The 15,960-nt window shown below is 37.6% G+C and overlaps 1 protein-coding gene across 1 annotated transcript in view; it reads left to right on the forward strand.

Moving 5' to 3' along the window:
- Positions 1-2,967, forward strand: part of tusc3 (tumor suppressor candidate 3) — a gene marked incomplete at its 3' end in the record, with an annotated part of 76,409 nt that extends 73,442 nt beyond the window's left edge. The window contains 1 exon segment of the mRNA XM_005948675.3: positions 2,877-2,967. Coding sequence (XP_005948737.3) covers positions 2,877-2,967 — 91 coding nt within the window.
- Positions 2,968-15,960: the final 12,993 nt, after the last annotated feature.

Below are 15,960 nucleotides of genomic sequence, written 5' to 3' on the forward strand. Positions count from 1 at the left end.
TGTGTGTGTGTGTGTGTGTGTGAGAGTGAGAATAGGTGAATGAGAAAAACACTGTCAAGTTTTTTTAAACTAAGGTTAAAAAACTGTTTACCTTTAAATACCTTGCATTTACCATTGTGACAGATGCCCCCTGTCTTCAGTGCTGTGAGCATGTGATTTGTACCGTGTGGTCAATGCACTAGGTCGTCAGTATGCATTCTCACTTTGAAAAAAGTTGGGACACTTTATAACACGTAAATAAAAAGAGAATGCACTGATTTGTAAATTTCAACCAACATTTTATTCACAATGGAAAATGTCAAATCTGAAGGCTTAAATTTTAAAATTTAGTCATTTTGAATTTGATGGCAGCAACAAATCTCCAAAAAGGTAGGACAGGGCCATGTTTATCAGGGTATAACATCCCTTCATCTTTAACAACGGCCTGTAACCATCCGGGAAGTGAGGGGACCAATTGCTGGAATTGTAGGAAATGAATGTTGTGCCAACTTTTTCTTGAATTTATTTATTTTTGGTGGGGGGCTCATAACACACCAAAGATTTTCAACAGGTGAAAGGTCCGGACTGCAGGTAGGTCAGTTCAGCTGTGATACATGCTGTAATGGGTTTAACATAATTTTGATGCATGGAAACGAACAAGTTTTAAAGCAACATACAGTATGTGCCTTTCAGCATTTGTGATGCATTTCCAGATGTGCAAGCTGCTGATTCCATTGGCATTTATTCACCCCCTCAGAATCAGAGATTCAAACAATGTGCTAATAACAAGGTGCATAGTCCATCTCCTCTTTAATCCACAGTATGCTCGGTCCATGTTTTCCAAAATGAGTTTCAAATTTTTGATTCATGTAACCACAGAACAGTTTCCCACTTTGTCTCCATTCATTTAAATGAGCTTTGCCCTAGAGAACACGGCAGCATGTCGTGTTAACCTGCATTTGTGGATATCATGGAGATATCACAGGCGATGGAGATGTTCAAGATTCTTTATTTGTCTTATGCATAGTCATAAGAGTGGTGTGTCCTGAACGGCTCCTTGACTGTGCAAAAGAGAAACATTAAGTAAAGTAATGTTTAAATTAAAAATCTGAAATTTTAAATTAAATAACTGAAAATGTACTTTGTGCAAATGGAATGTTAAAGTGTTTTGTGCCCTATTAGCATAGCAGTATATTGACAGAGCAATGCAAGTAGAATAAACAAAATGATCAGAGTAATGTAAAAACAGGGTTGTGTAAACCTGTTTACAATAGATGTTTCTGAGCCCATGCAGAGATTTTTGTGACAGAATCATAGCTTTTCTAATGCAGCTCCACCGGAGAGTGAGAGGTTTGCAGGCAATGTCCCTTGCACACAGAGATTTCTGCATATTTTCAGAGCTGTTCGATAACATTATTTGCCATAGATGATAATTTTACGTTGAGGAACAATATTCTGAAATTGTTGCACAATTTGTAGATGCAATTTTTTTCCAGATTGATGAAACGCTGCCCATCTTTACTTATGAGAAACTCTCTAAGACACACTTTTCATATAGCCAATTATGTTGTTGACCTGTTGCCAGTTAACCTATTTAGCTGGAAAATGTTCCTCCAGATGTTTCTTTTTTTGTGCCATTTACCTTTCTAGCCTTTTGTTGCCCCGTCCAAACTTTTTGAGACATGTTGCTGCCATAAAATTCAACATGAGCTCAAATTTTTGTTATAATAAATTGTCTCAATTTAACCATTTGATAGGTTTTCTATGTTCTGTGAAAAAAAAATATGGGTTTATAAGATTTGCAAATAATTGCATTATTTTTTTTTTATTACACAGCATCCCAGATTTGGGGGAATTTGGGGTGCAATATCACTTGCTCTCTTAAATATCACAACAGCAAATGTAGTCTTATACAGTACATCTTATATTTTACCAGCCAAATGTTTTGATGTCAACTTTCTCGTGCATCCACACTCACCCTCTTATTCTCTAACACTCTAATTCTCCTTTACGCACACACACGCACACACACCCCGTGCGTGTGTGTGTGCCCCGTGTAAGGACAAGAACATATCTCGCTATTTAGTCTCCAGGAGAGGTACTCATCCTAATCCCTGATTAACAATATCAGTCGGTGGTGACAGTTTTAATTTAACACAGTACTTCTTAGGGATTAGCCACTGCACAGGGGTGTGCATACACTCATACACTTGCACATACAGTGATAATTCCTCAGCAGATAAAAGGTCATGCTTATGTATATTTCACTTTAGAATAGCCACTGAGGAAATATGATGATAATGGCTTCAAAGATAATTTTCTGTAACCCAGCAGGGTTTATCACGACAAAGAGACAGTAGCACATACTTTAAGGGATTATTTTTAAAGAAAAAAGGCTAAAGGAGACTTTTTTCATAATGTCAAGGCAGTTTGTGTTTTATATGCCCTTTCTAGTAATATTCTATTATCATGTTATGTTACCAGTGAGTTGTATGTTTTTGTGTTTAGCCGCTTATAAATTTGTGTTTATACATGTAAACTACCAACATGCAGATAAAAAGATGCTTTTAGTGTGTGGTATGTCTAAATCCTGTAAGCATATTCAATTTGAAAATGGATCAGAGAAACACTTGCCTCTGTGTTTATATTGGGCATGGAATGCTTGAAATGAATGCCTTTAACCAAGAAGAAAAATAATAATCTCAGGCCTTTTTCAAGTTATTATAAAAGAACATATTAGGGTGTCATGAATTTGAAAATGTGTAAGAATAAAATGTGCTTGTAGTAACTTAAAATCTAGAGGTCGTTGTGTAATGAAATATTGTTAATGATATTATAGCACAAGACTTCTAACCAGTAATGCACAGTAAAACAAGTCTGTCTTTGTCTTCTTGCAGTCATCTGCCTGGTTGGCCTTGGCCTGGTGGTGTTTTTCTTTAGTTTCCTGCTCTCCATCTTCAGGTCCAAGTACCATGGATACCCCTACAGGTAACTATAGCAACCACACACCACTGTAAAGATGCTTCCACCACAGCTCAACAATTATTCAAGCGCAATAAACAAGCAAACAATGAATCTGAAAATCACTGAAGCTGACATAAAATCACTGCAAAGTTTTTGCTTTCACAATGCAAAAATCAGAGCCAAAACAGATCCATCAGTTCAAATTACTGCCTTGATTTAAAGACAGCTATTCAATCAAAAATACTCTCTCCAAAATATACAAGACACAGAGCCAAAGAATCAGTCATAGAGGCAGTATATTCAATACAAAGTATAACACAAAAGTTTCCTCAATTAAATAGTTAAAGTCATAGATCCCTCATGGGGTTTTTTCTCCAAAGGGTCTCATGTAGTGAACACGCTTTTACATTAAAACCCATTTTCTAGTCAACCAACAGCAATTTGATTCCATTGTGTGCTAAAGGTCACCATAATAATAGATTTAATGCTTAACGGAAAATATCCCACAACTCTTCAGAGTCTGGGTTCAGTTTATCCGTCCGTGAGCAGCTTTAAAATATTACAGCAGCCAAACCCCCTAGCTGTTGAAACTCTTGAAACTCACCTTTGAACAGGATGTCAAGGGGTCTTCATCAAGGCAGATACTTTACAATAATAGAAGCTTGAACTATGAACTCTTCCTTTAAAAAGACACAAATTGTAGTCTTCTAGTTCAGTGGATGGAGTTCAAATATAATAATGATTGTCTTGAGACTTTATTGTGGTATGAAAGTGATAAACCTTTTCTTTATAGGTCTGCTGAGACCATGATTTCCAAAAGGAATTTCAAGTTTTGTTTCAATTTAGACCATAAAAACAGTTTCCATTTCGTTCCATCCCATCTTAAATGCACAGGGGATAGCAACATTGCCTGATCTTGCTTATATTTGATAGAGTGGTTTGGTAGTTTTACCTTGGATTTATGGATGTAACAATGAATGGTATTCACCGAAATGGTTTTCCTGAGCCCATTTAGTTATTTCTACTACAGAGCTGTTTCTAATATAGTCATATCTAAGGCGCCGTCATTCAATATCAGGTTTGTGGCACTATTGTTTGCATACTGCGATTCCTCCAATTCGATGAATCTTTCATTGTTATTAAGTGCTTTAATCACCGAATTCAAAGAAATATTATTATGCCTGCACAATCTCTGTGTTTTCATTGTTAGGGTTTTATTTGTTATTGTGAAATACATCAGAATTAGCATGTATTATTAAAGATTCTCACTTTTAATGTTGGGTTTTCTTTGTACTAGTTGAATGTTGGGTTTAAAGGAATTGCACATTTTCTTTTTTTGAAATGCACTTGGACTCCACTGGTTACTCAATAACTTATTTCTAATATTTTACATACGCTGGAAATATATGTGATGTGGTTTGTAAGACTGTAGCAAGGTCTTGACTTAAAATACAGTCTGAAAAGGCCTAGCTGAGGGTCCATTTTTAAGTTGCTAAAATATGGATGGATGTATTGGGACTTGTCATATACTGATTAGTTAATATTTTATATTTAAAATATAAAAATGTCATAAAAATTAAAACATTTTACAAGGATAGAAACTTTTATGAAAAAAGTCTCTCAAGTGGCATTATTTATGGCAATTTTTGCATACAGTGCCGCATATACTGTATTTTCTGCACTATAAGGCGCATTTAAAATCTTTTAATTTTCTCAAAAATTGACGATGCACCTTATGAATAAATTCTGGTCGTGCTTATTGACCTCGAAGAGATTTTATGTGGCACACAGCATTCACAAATCTGTCAAAAAATGTTTTAGCACAACTTTGGTAAGCTACGAAGCCGCACCACTTGATGGGTTGTCGGAGCATTACGGCTACCGTAGTCAGGAGCCTTGCAGAGTAATCTGGGTCCAAAACTCCAGCCGCTTCAGGTCCCAAAGTCAAAAGAACACTGCGGCATCACTGAGAGTTAAAAACTGTCTAAATTCTTTCATCCTTAATAAAATGATCAGCGTTGTTACTTTACCAGGTGTAGCAATTAAGTTTAACATCCAGGCATCCATGAAAACAGAATTTATTAAATTTAATGGAGTTACAAGTTAGCAGGAAGTTAGCTCACTAGTTTCCACCTAAACATGATATAGCAACAAATGCAATCGCATGGTAGGATGCTGTAAACGGACCAAACTTCAGTCAGGAGAACAACTGAGATAATCCATCAACAATATGAGGTTAGTCATTAATATACTGCAACAACATGGGAATAGAGCAGCTGCCAGAGAATTCAACATTAATGAATCAATAGTACAGAAGTGGAGGAAGCAAGAAGAATGATTTGAGTAAAGTTTGACTTATCTGACTGTTTTCTTTCACTTAATGCGCCTTATAATCCGCTGTGCCTTATCTATGAAAAATACGGCAGTACAGTTTTAAATTCCTATTACTTAAGTCTGATTGTGGCTTTGTTTTTATTCTTAAGTCCATGTTATGTTAGAGTGGCATACAGAAATGTTTAGGGCTAATTCAACTATTCATCAGTTAGATTTCTGTTTCATAAATGCAAATCCGTTTCAGAAATGTTTCTTGTTTACATGCTTCCAGAAACAGTTTATACTCCAAATGTGTTTTTCTTTTTTCCTTTTAGCTTTGTGTTTCACGAAAATGTTTTTAATGTAACACAAGGTTAGACAAAGAAATACTTTATTTATATCTCTTATTTTTCCCTCTCCTTGTTTTTTTCTACCCTCTTTCCTTCTCTACTTCTTTTAATCTATCTCTGTCTCACAGCTTCCTTATTAAGTGAACAAACACAGTAGAGGCAGCCAGAAAAAATGTCGAAGAGGTGGTAGGTGAGAAGAAGAGGAGTTGAGAACATACTTGAAGAGGAGGCAGTGTCACTACTGAGTCTAAAGTGCATGGTCTGGTTTCTATTAGTGTATGTGTCGTTGTTGTTTTTTTTGGGGGGGTTTTTTGTTTTGTTTTTACTTAACTACTACCATTAAATCTGCAAGCTGAATAAGAATTGGTTGTCACTTCATACACTGGACAATAAAGGCACCATTTTGCATGTCATGTATCTTTGTTGTTTTTTCATGACTCTTTAGCGCTAAAGTTTTTTATGTGGTTATATAAACTGACCAGTGACAGTGGCAGTCTAATCATTTGTGACATATTGTTGTAAACATGAATTGAACCATATTTTTCAAAAATGCTGTTAAAAGTAAAACTGGAAACTAAAGATTTATGGTGGGTTAATGGGGATAAAAATGGGGCCAAAATCTCTAGTTCAATTCAGTATTTTTAAGTAACATGGACTAAGTAACCCTCTTTATTAAGTACATCTTGTTAGCACTGGGTGGGACTCCATTTTGCCTTCAGAACTTCCTTAATTCTTTAAGGCATAGCCCCATATTGATTGTCCATACTGAACAATAGCATGACGGAGTTGCATGTCAAATTCTGTCCCCACAATCTGAACATCACAGCTTCGACACTCATTGGAAATAAGGAGTCATCAGACCAAACAACTTTTTTTTCTTTATCTTCTATTGTCCAGTGTTGTCTGTGAAAGTTCTCAGTCATCCAGGTCAACGTAGTCTAAGAAGCTTGGAAAGAAAAGCGTCTGGACTTCTTTAAGTTACTTAAAGTATTTCACCTCTCATCTGAGAAGCTTCTTCAGTTCTAAGGGTCAAATGGTGGAGAGTCCCAGATTTAAACCCAGTGGGAGTTTCCCCCCAGTGGGAGTTTCCCAGATGCCTTAACGCCCACTCACATCCTGGGCCATCTGACCTCAGGAAATCAGATGATAGGGTGGGGCCAGGTTTCACAATGAGCTCACCCACCCGAAACCCTGGCTGATTGTGACCCACACCTGCTTTCACACCTTGGCTCATGTGATTAGGTAGAGGATCATCAGGGGGTCCTTTGTCCCTCTTTGGGGGGAAACTCCCACTGGGTTTAAATCTGGGACTCCACTATTTGACCCTTAAAACGGAAGAAGCTTCTCAGATGAGAGGTGAAACGTCTTCAAGCAACTCAAAGAATTCCAGACACTTTTCTTTCCAAGCTCCTTAGATTGTCCAGTGTTGATGAGTCAATGTGAATTGTAGACTTAGTTTCCTGTTCTTATCTGACAGGAGTGGTATTTGGTGTGGCCTTCTGCTCCTGTAGCCCATGTGCATCAAGGGGTCAATGTGTTGTTGGAACTAGTGTTTATTTAAATTTGTTTTGTCTTCCTATGAGCTTGAAGCATTTACATCATTCTCCTCCGATCTCTGGCTTATCTTAATAGGGCCATTCTCTGCAAACCCTAGAGATGGTTTAGTGGGAAAGTCTGTAGTTCTGCAGATTCTGCGATACCCAGACCAGTCCATCTGACACCAACATTCACACCAGTTAAAATCACTCTCATCACCTTTCTTCCCCAGTTCTGCCGCTCAGTTTGACCTTTAGCAGTTTGTCCTGACCATGTCTGCATGCATAAATAAACTGAGTTGATGCATTTGCTGATTAGACATCTTGTGTTAAGAGTTATGCCTAATAAAATGGCCAGAGTGTAAGTTTATGACAATGATACATAATTGTGTAACATTATATGGATTAACATGGATAAATAAATAAATCAAGTCATTTGCAATTGAGGCGTTAGGGCTTTGAGCTTTTGTTGGTAGCTGAGACTCAGGATGATGGGTTTCGCTCAAGTTTTCACCATGTGATTTCATCTGTGTAGCTGTAACATATTGTCTTAACCTAAGATGAAAATATGTTATTTAAATGTCTCTGTTCCTGCTGTTTCTAAATATTCAATATGCTGACTACGTGTCTTTCAGCTGCTGGGTATATACTATATTGTCATCTGGCAGCTAAATTATACTTCATGTTATGCAGCTGAAACCACTTGGGTGAAATAAGGCAAAGGTTGTGATTGTAATGTAATAGAAAAAAAAATAAACATCAAAAATGATTAGTGTGCTGCAGAACACAAACGGCAAACCAGCTGCCCAAAATTAAGTCGGTAAATAAGTACATTAACAAGCATACCTTAAACTGCCACTGAACTCATCACCAATGTAAAATGGTAGCTTGTGTACTGAGTTTACAGAAGAATGGTTGGTAGTAATGTTATGTTTCTTGCAGAAAGTGAGAAGCATAGGTCATTTAGAGAATACATACATTTTTAATTCCTTCACTTTTGGATTGCCCACTAAAACAGTGAGTGGGATGTGCAATGGATCCATTTATGTAACCTGCTGTGTGTGGGCAGACAGAGAAATGGTACTTTAGATAGACTGGGTTTGACAAATGTTATAAAAATATTCCAATTCTTGTCTATTTCTGTTTTAAATCATGGGAACAGTGAACCATTCTCCATTTCTCAAATATGGTTTTCAAAATACACAGTTAAGTATTTGAGTTCATCAGAACACGTTCTTAAGTAAAGGTAACAGAGTGGCTTACTCTTTACAGGTAGGACATGGTGTAATCAACTAAATATGTGTAACAGCATGGTAATACGCATAGCCACCCAATATGAAAGGTGACCCAATTCAATAAATGCCCACCCTCTTAAGGCTTGCAGGAAAATACTAACTTCCTTGGAGACCAAGTGTAATCACCGCAATATCTATCCTCAAGTTATACCATATTGAGCTTATTGATTGGGCCAGAAATGAGGCATTATGTTTTGAGGGTTTTTAAGTGCCGTCTGAAGCTGAGAGGCCCTTTGCTGCAACATATTTGAATAAACGTGAAGAACAATGCTGATCATTAGCACTGCAAGCAGAATCTCCCATCTGTTTTCCCTCAACTGTTGCCCTTTACGTGTGTCGGAAGAAAGCAGAACAAATGTCACCTTCAGGGGGGATAAGTATTTGCAAAGAGAGCAAAATCAATGTGGATATTAGATAGAGGACAGTTGTAGAACAAAATACACAATTACATGAAGAATAATCTTTCTGCTGGTTAGGAAAAAAAAATATCACAGTTTGCAGGCTAAAATTACACGCTAATCTTTCACAGCTACATTAGTGTATGCAAATTATAAGTTTAGATTACACTGCTTTTCAGCAAAACACACTTTTTCTGCTGTAAAGACCGTTTAAGCTATTAAATAATTGAGTCCTTTATAATGTGTATCCTCCGTGCAGGTACCCAAAATCTAAAAATACAGCCCATTAACTTGCACAGCTTCCAGATGTGTTCATCTGTTTTGCACAATAGCTTGACATTCTTTTTTTTATTTATTTTCTTTTTATTGCACTAAAATTAGCATGAATGCCACATGTAATACAATGTTTTACTCCCAGAACTGATAATGTGAGATGGAAACAGGTTCAGTCCTATAAACCTTGTAAACATCCATCAGAAGACCACCTCCAGTTCCAGTAAATACAGCCCGGTAATTAAAACAAGGTTAAATGAAATCTCAGAAATTAGATTTACTTTGACATTGTGGCCACTGCACTGCATATAAATTAATGCCAGTATTTACAGCAGCCATACATTTACAATTACCTTTAATGTCTGTCTTTTACCTTTAGACCTTTAATGCTCTTTAAAATACACCATCAACACAATTTAGATTATGCACAGGAGAATATTTTGTTTGTAACTGGGTTTTGCATTTTCTGCAGTGAACCCTTGCTGCTATATGTCCCTTATTTCAAAATCACATTTATCTAGAATTCTCATCAAATATGAAACTGACTGAAAAACCATGTCACCAGCCACTTCAGTCATTACCTTGCTGTTACCAGACTCCACACTCTATTTCCTTCAGAAATGCCTTAATTCTTTGTAGCATGGATTCAACAAGGTCCGGGTAACATTCCTTGGGGGTTTTGGTCTAAACTGACATGATAGCATCGCACACTAGCTGCTAAATATCTATAATGCAAATCTTCCACCACGTCCCAAAGGTGCTATAGTGGACTGAGTTCTGGTGACTGTGAAGGCCATTTGAGTACCATAAACACTCTGATGTTCAGTAAGCCATTTTGAGATTATCAGAGCTTTGTCACACGGGGTATTGTCCTGCTAGAAGCAGTCATCAAAAGACAGGCACATTGGGGTCATAAAGGGAGGTACGTGGTCAGCAATAATACCAAGATAGGCTGTGGCTTGTAAACAATACTAAGGTGCCCAGAGTGTGCCAAAAAAAATGTACCACACCACAAAGGAGGACGGATCTGTGCTTTCATGTTGTTTATGTTAAATTCTGACCCTACAATGTCATACTGAAAAGTGAGACTTGTCATCTTCTCTTATACACAATAGAAGTTTCCTCTTCTTAGCTGACAGGAGTGGCACTTAATGTAGTCATCTGCTGCTGCAATCCATCTGCTTCAAGGTTCGACTTGTTGTGCATTGCGTACTTTGGTTATAACTGGTGGTTATTTGAATCAATCTTGCCTTACTATCAGCTTGAAGCACTCTAGCCATTTTCCTCTTACCTCTGGCATCAACAAGGCATTTTCACCCAGAGAACTGTTGCTCACTGGATGCTTGCTCCTTTTCAGACCATTCCCTGTAAACACTAGAGATGCTTGGGCGTAAAAAATCCCAGCAGATCAGCAGTTTCTGAAATGCTCAGATCAGCTCAGGTCATTATTTTTGTAAATATGAGTAAATCAGATGCCATTAAGTGGATTTCCGAACTGAAGTAAATATGTGGGGTTACTAGTGTCTTTCACTTAGAGGTAGCAACAGTGTACTCAGGCTGCTTGCAGTCTAGCCTATGCCAGGATGTGCCTCTACCCCTGTGAAAAGAAAATATTTTCATAGATTTTAGGAAAAACCTGTAATATGCCTCAAAAGCATGAATTGTTCTCCAGTCCAAAAGCACACCAGCTGGGTTACATGATTGTTGTTGTTTAAAAAAAAAAAAAAGAAGTGGTTATTATAGTTCTTTAGTACCTGCTAATATTAATTCCCATGCATCAAGTTAAGCATTAAAATCAAAGAAATACACTTTGTGGCATTTTGTGAAGATGGCAGGTCTGACATTTCTGAGTTATTGGTGGTTCGGTTCTATAGATAGCAATTCAGATAAATTCTTTTCTGGAGCCTGTCTTTCATGTCTGCACTTTGTATCGCATACATACAACAACTGGTGAAGAACAGCTTCTTTTTTAAATTTTTTATTTACAGTCTGAAATACAAAGAACTAATAATCTGTCCCTACCATCCTCTAATGGATTCAAGAGTTGGCTGCAGGTTGGTTGTGTTATTTTATCTGTTACTTTGTACTCTTTGGGGATATTGATATCTGGCATTAAAAAAGGCTATTGTTCATCATTGCCAATCATGAATAAACTATGTGGACTGAAATAACTTTTCAAAAAAGTCAGTTTTCTGAAATGTGTAAATTAGATTTATCTTCTTTTTTTCCACACAATTTTACCTTTCATTTAAATGTCTCTAATCTCATGCTGCCTGTAATTTTAAACAGCCTCACAGCCACTGGAGCCTTTTTCTTAGAAATGATGCTGCAACCTGCTGTCAGGTCTGATTTGACTCTGCTGTCTGATGTTCTTGGCTTATCTGACCTGTATGTCAACTACTGCTGTGCCACGACCAACTTTGAAAAAACTCTTCTGCTGTCTGTTGTTCAGGGCATGGTGTCACCTCACTGTGGATCAACCTTTCCTCCCATAGGCCACAAACACTTTCTCCAGGCACCCAGAGCTATAATGATTATCATCAGAGACCTGCTGTAGTTGTTGCTGTTTTGTTGCATCACTGTCTGTGGTGTGTGCTTGTATCTCTTGAGTAAATGTATCAAAGTGTATGTGTGTGTATCCATGAGTACATGCATGTTTTGTATTGTTGAATTTATTAGCTAAGGCATGTTTGATTTATGGGGAAACAGCTGTGATAGACTGAGAGAAGTTTGACGCAAGAATTATTTAGCAGTTTGAGTACTTCACAGTATTCTCTCCCTTTTTTTCTTCTTCTGTCACTTTGTAGCATTGTTGGCTGGCCGCCTTTGATAAGCTATTGTTTGTTCATTTTGTAGAACAGCCTATTAAACCCAAAATATGAAGAGCAAAGAAACAAATGACAGGAGAAAATAAGTATCTTTTATGTTAATTGGCAGTTCTTGTTTAAAATATTTGTCAGTTAAATTGTGTTGTAAAATAAATAAAAAAAAGTAGTGATGCAGTGGTTGGTACTGTTGGGCTACATGTTCTCTATGTTCCTGCATAGGTTCTCTCCAGATACTCCCACCATCCAAAAACATGATTGCTAGGTTAACTGGTGATTCTAAATTGACTGTGGATGTGAATGTAAGCATGAATGATTGTCTGTCTCTCTGTGTTAGCCCCTGCCATAGACTGGTGACCTGTCCAGGGTGTAGCCTGCACCTTTCCCCATGACAGCTAGGATAGGCTAAGTAATTGCTCCTGCCTTTTATGCTAATCACATCAGTGAGAAAAGCTATTTCAGGAGGAATCACTGGAGGATCGACAATAATTCTGCAAACTCTTTCTATGTTTCCATGCACAAGTCTTTAACAACCACTTACGCTCATATTTTATTACCTGTTATTTGCTCATCAGTGCAAGTATTTAAGCAGCCAAACACATGGCAGCAACTCAGTGTATTTAGGCATTGTTTGAAGTAATGACTCCAAGTCCTGTTTTCTTTTGGTTTTCTGTGTTGGTGTATTTAAAGTATCCCAGCATATGGTGGACATAGAGATTGGGTCTGAGTGGGTAAACCATCACAGAACCATCAACAATAACAAAAATGTTGTTTGTACAGAAGACTGCATGGAAGACGTGGAAAACAGAGGTTAGTGGAAGAGATCTGAATTTCATTTGCAGAAGTATCTGATCAAAGGCCACAGAGTACTGGGATTAAAGTTATGAAAACTTTAATTGACGATAAGGGGTAAAGAAAAGATTCAAGTCAGGTGACAGATCAAAGGTTCAGACCTACAAAACAAAACCAAATGTACACAATACCACGAAGTCACACTCCAGGAAGAGGGGAGCTTCCGTTCGCCTACAGGGACTGTTTGCATTAAACAACATGTAGACATGCTCAGGATGACCTGCTGAAGTTTAAACTGAGCATGAAAAAGGGTAAAAGACAGATGATTTAAGTGATTGGATAGATGATGGTGTCATATGGTTTGGTATGAATAGTTCCATATCTGTTAACGTGCTGGGATTTTTGCGCTGATAGGAAGGCAACAGCAACTCAGATAACTACACATTACAGCCAAAACACACAGAAAAGCATCTCTGAACACACAACACATCAAACCTCAAATCAGGGTGCCACTCGTGTCAGCTAAGAACGTGAAACTGACGTTACAAGGGGATTTCTGTTGCAACATTCCGATCATAGGATCGGAATTTGGCTTAGAAAAATATGACATTTTGGGTCTATCCTGCCTTGTGTCAAAGGTTCAGGCTAATGTTGTGCAATTTTCTGCAAGATATTTTCTTGGCACACTTTGGGCCACTTACTATCCAACTGACCATCATTTAAATGCAACAGCATTTAAGTATTGTCGCTGATCATGTCTGTCTTTTTATAACTGCAGTCTACTCACCTTCTGATGGCTGCTAGCAGGAAAACACTGTCACAAAGCTCACATCATCTCAGGATGCTTTTTTGAACATGGCAATAAATTGTACTCACTGAACTCAAATGCCCTCCACCATCATTAGATCTCAGTCTAGTAGAGCAACTTTGGTATGTGGTGGAACGGAAGATTGTGGCCAAAAGTCTGCAGCAACTGTGTGATGCCATCATGTCAATTTTGTTCAAAATTCCTGAGGGACATTTTCAGCACCTTGGAAAAAAACAAAAAACAAGCCTCTAACCCAATGTTAACAAGCTGTACCTAATATAGTAGCCATTAAGTGTATATCACCATTTACTTGGCACTGCATGAAGATAAGCCTGGGTTTGGCCTCAAACATAATCACAAATGTATATCATAGCAGCCTTACAAGAGAAAGGGACAGAGTAACTGCAGAGTCTGTTTTAAAAAAAAGTATTAAAAGAAAGTGTTTAAAGATAACATAATATTTTGGTGTTGATATCTTATGAGATGCAGGGTTCAGAAGAACCATCTACCACATGTGTGCTTTTGCTTGCAGGGGAACTCATCTATTTCATCTATATTTCTGATAAAACCCTGATAACCACAACCACTATGGGAAAAATCTTTTTAAAAAAAACCTTTTGTGTGTGGGTGTATATATGTGAAGTCAAGGAGAGAGTAGATGTAATGTTATCTAGACTGTCAAACTTTCATTATCTTCTTATGAAAATCCCTACATGTTGCGATTAAAAAAAAAATCTTAAAAGTTCCTTTCACTCTTTTTCACTTAACTTTTTAGCACCACCATGAACTCACTATTAAATTAACTTTCCCGTTCCTTGGGCTATGTCCAAAAACTTGCAAAACTACATTTCCATCAGTCTTACTTTAACTTTCTTTAGTTCATATGTGGCGTTTGGGTTTAATTCCTTTAGCAAGTGTTGCTGACTGTAATTGATGTAAGAAAGCAGAAAGATTAAAACCTTTGTAGACTGTAGATTTAATGCTTCATCTGTGCCTCATTTTGTATTCACAGATCAGTGAAAATGCAAATCCATTGATCCCACCCCAGCAATCCAGAACCAGCTCATACTTACTTGCATAGAATAGAAACGAAGAACTGTGTCCAAAATACACAACTACTGGGAATGGTCCTAAAGTCTGCTACACATATATAATTTTATTTTCTCTACACTGAATACCTACAGGACTTTGGGAAGTAAATCATCATTTATATTACTAGCTTGTATCTTTTACTCTGCATGACTTGCATATAGTTTGAAGAATCTGGAGATAAATGATAAATGGACTGGTACCTCTCTATTCAGTTGAGCACTCAAAGCACTTTCTTACTACAAGTCTCATTAACCCAATCACACACTCATTCATACAGTTCTTTTATCTACATCTAAGCACTTTCAAACACATTCCCCCTCTCTCTCTTTCTCTCATGCACACACACACACACACTTCAATAGATGCATTGGGAGCACCTTGAGGCTCTGTATTTTGTCCAAGGATACTTTGGCATGTGGGTTAAACAAATCAGGGATCGAGCCACCAATCTTTCAAATAGGAGATGACCCACTCTGCCACGACCCACTGAGTCACGGCCACCTTGCTCATAACATAACCAACGCACAACTCCTTTCTCATCCATACTGTTGCTGTAAAAAACACTCTTCCTATCTTCACAAAGATCCTGCAAGGGACACGAGTCAACTTCCACAGCAACTTTTCTCTTGCAGCGATCTGAAGAGCTGTTATCAGAACCTCCATCCTACAACACCACATCTCCAGCAACCAGTGCCCTGAGACCCAGTTACAAAGTATGCTTATATCATTGTGAAAAAGTGTGTACGTGTGTATTTATTTATGTCGTGTGTATGTGAAAGACAAGAAAATTAGAGGGAAAAACAAGGTTGCTACACAAGCTGCTAGACCCAAATTGCATTTGCATTTTCCTCTCATGTTTTCTAAATATAACTTTTACAGCTTTTAATTACTTTTTTTTTTCAACAGGATTTCTCTACGTGGTTTTTTTCTTTGAAAAAGATCATTTTCTTTGCAGTCACTGACTTGAGAGGGTTAGTGAAGTTTTTTTTTTTATCTGGCAGTGAGCCTGTAATTGCACTTTGTCATGCACACATATACAAAGAGACACGCTCACGGGCAGACATCTACACAGCTGTATTCGCACACGCACTCTGTACCATGCAGCATATAATTACATGCTGTTACAGTGACGGCCTTGGGGCCTGTCAGCCTGCCGTTGGTTCTAATACCTTAAGTGGGTACACTGTGTTGCCCAGAAATACAGGCTCACATACGCAGTCATGCTGATACCCAGCTGGAGTAGGACGGTTAGGTTTCAAGGCTGACTCTTGACATTCCTGATTCATTTTCTGTGAAGTGTACTTGTCCTACAGCAACATGTAATACACAGTAATTG

Source organism: Haplochromis burtoni, unplaced genomic scaffold (genome assembly GCF_018398535.1).
Source record: "Haplochromis burtoni strain Fernald_Lab_line unplaced genomic scaffold, NCSU_Asbu1 Contig_612, whole genome shotgun sequence".
In the NCBI taxonomy this organism is placed as follows: Eukaryota; Metazoa; Chordata; class Actinopteri; order Cichliformes; family Cichlidae; genus Haplochromis; species Haplochromis burtoni.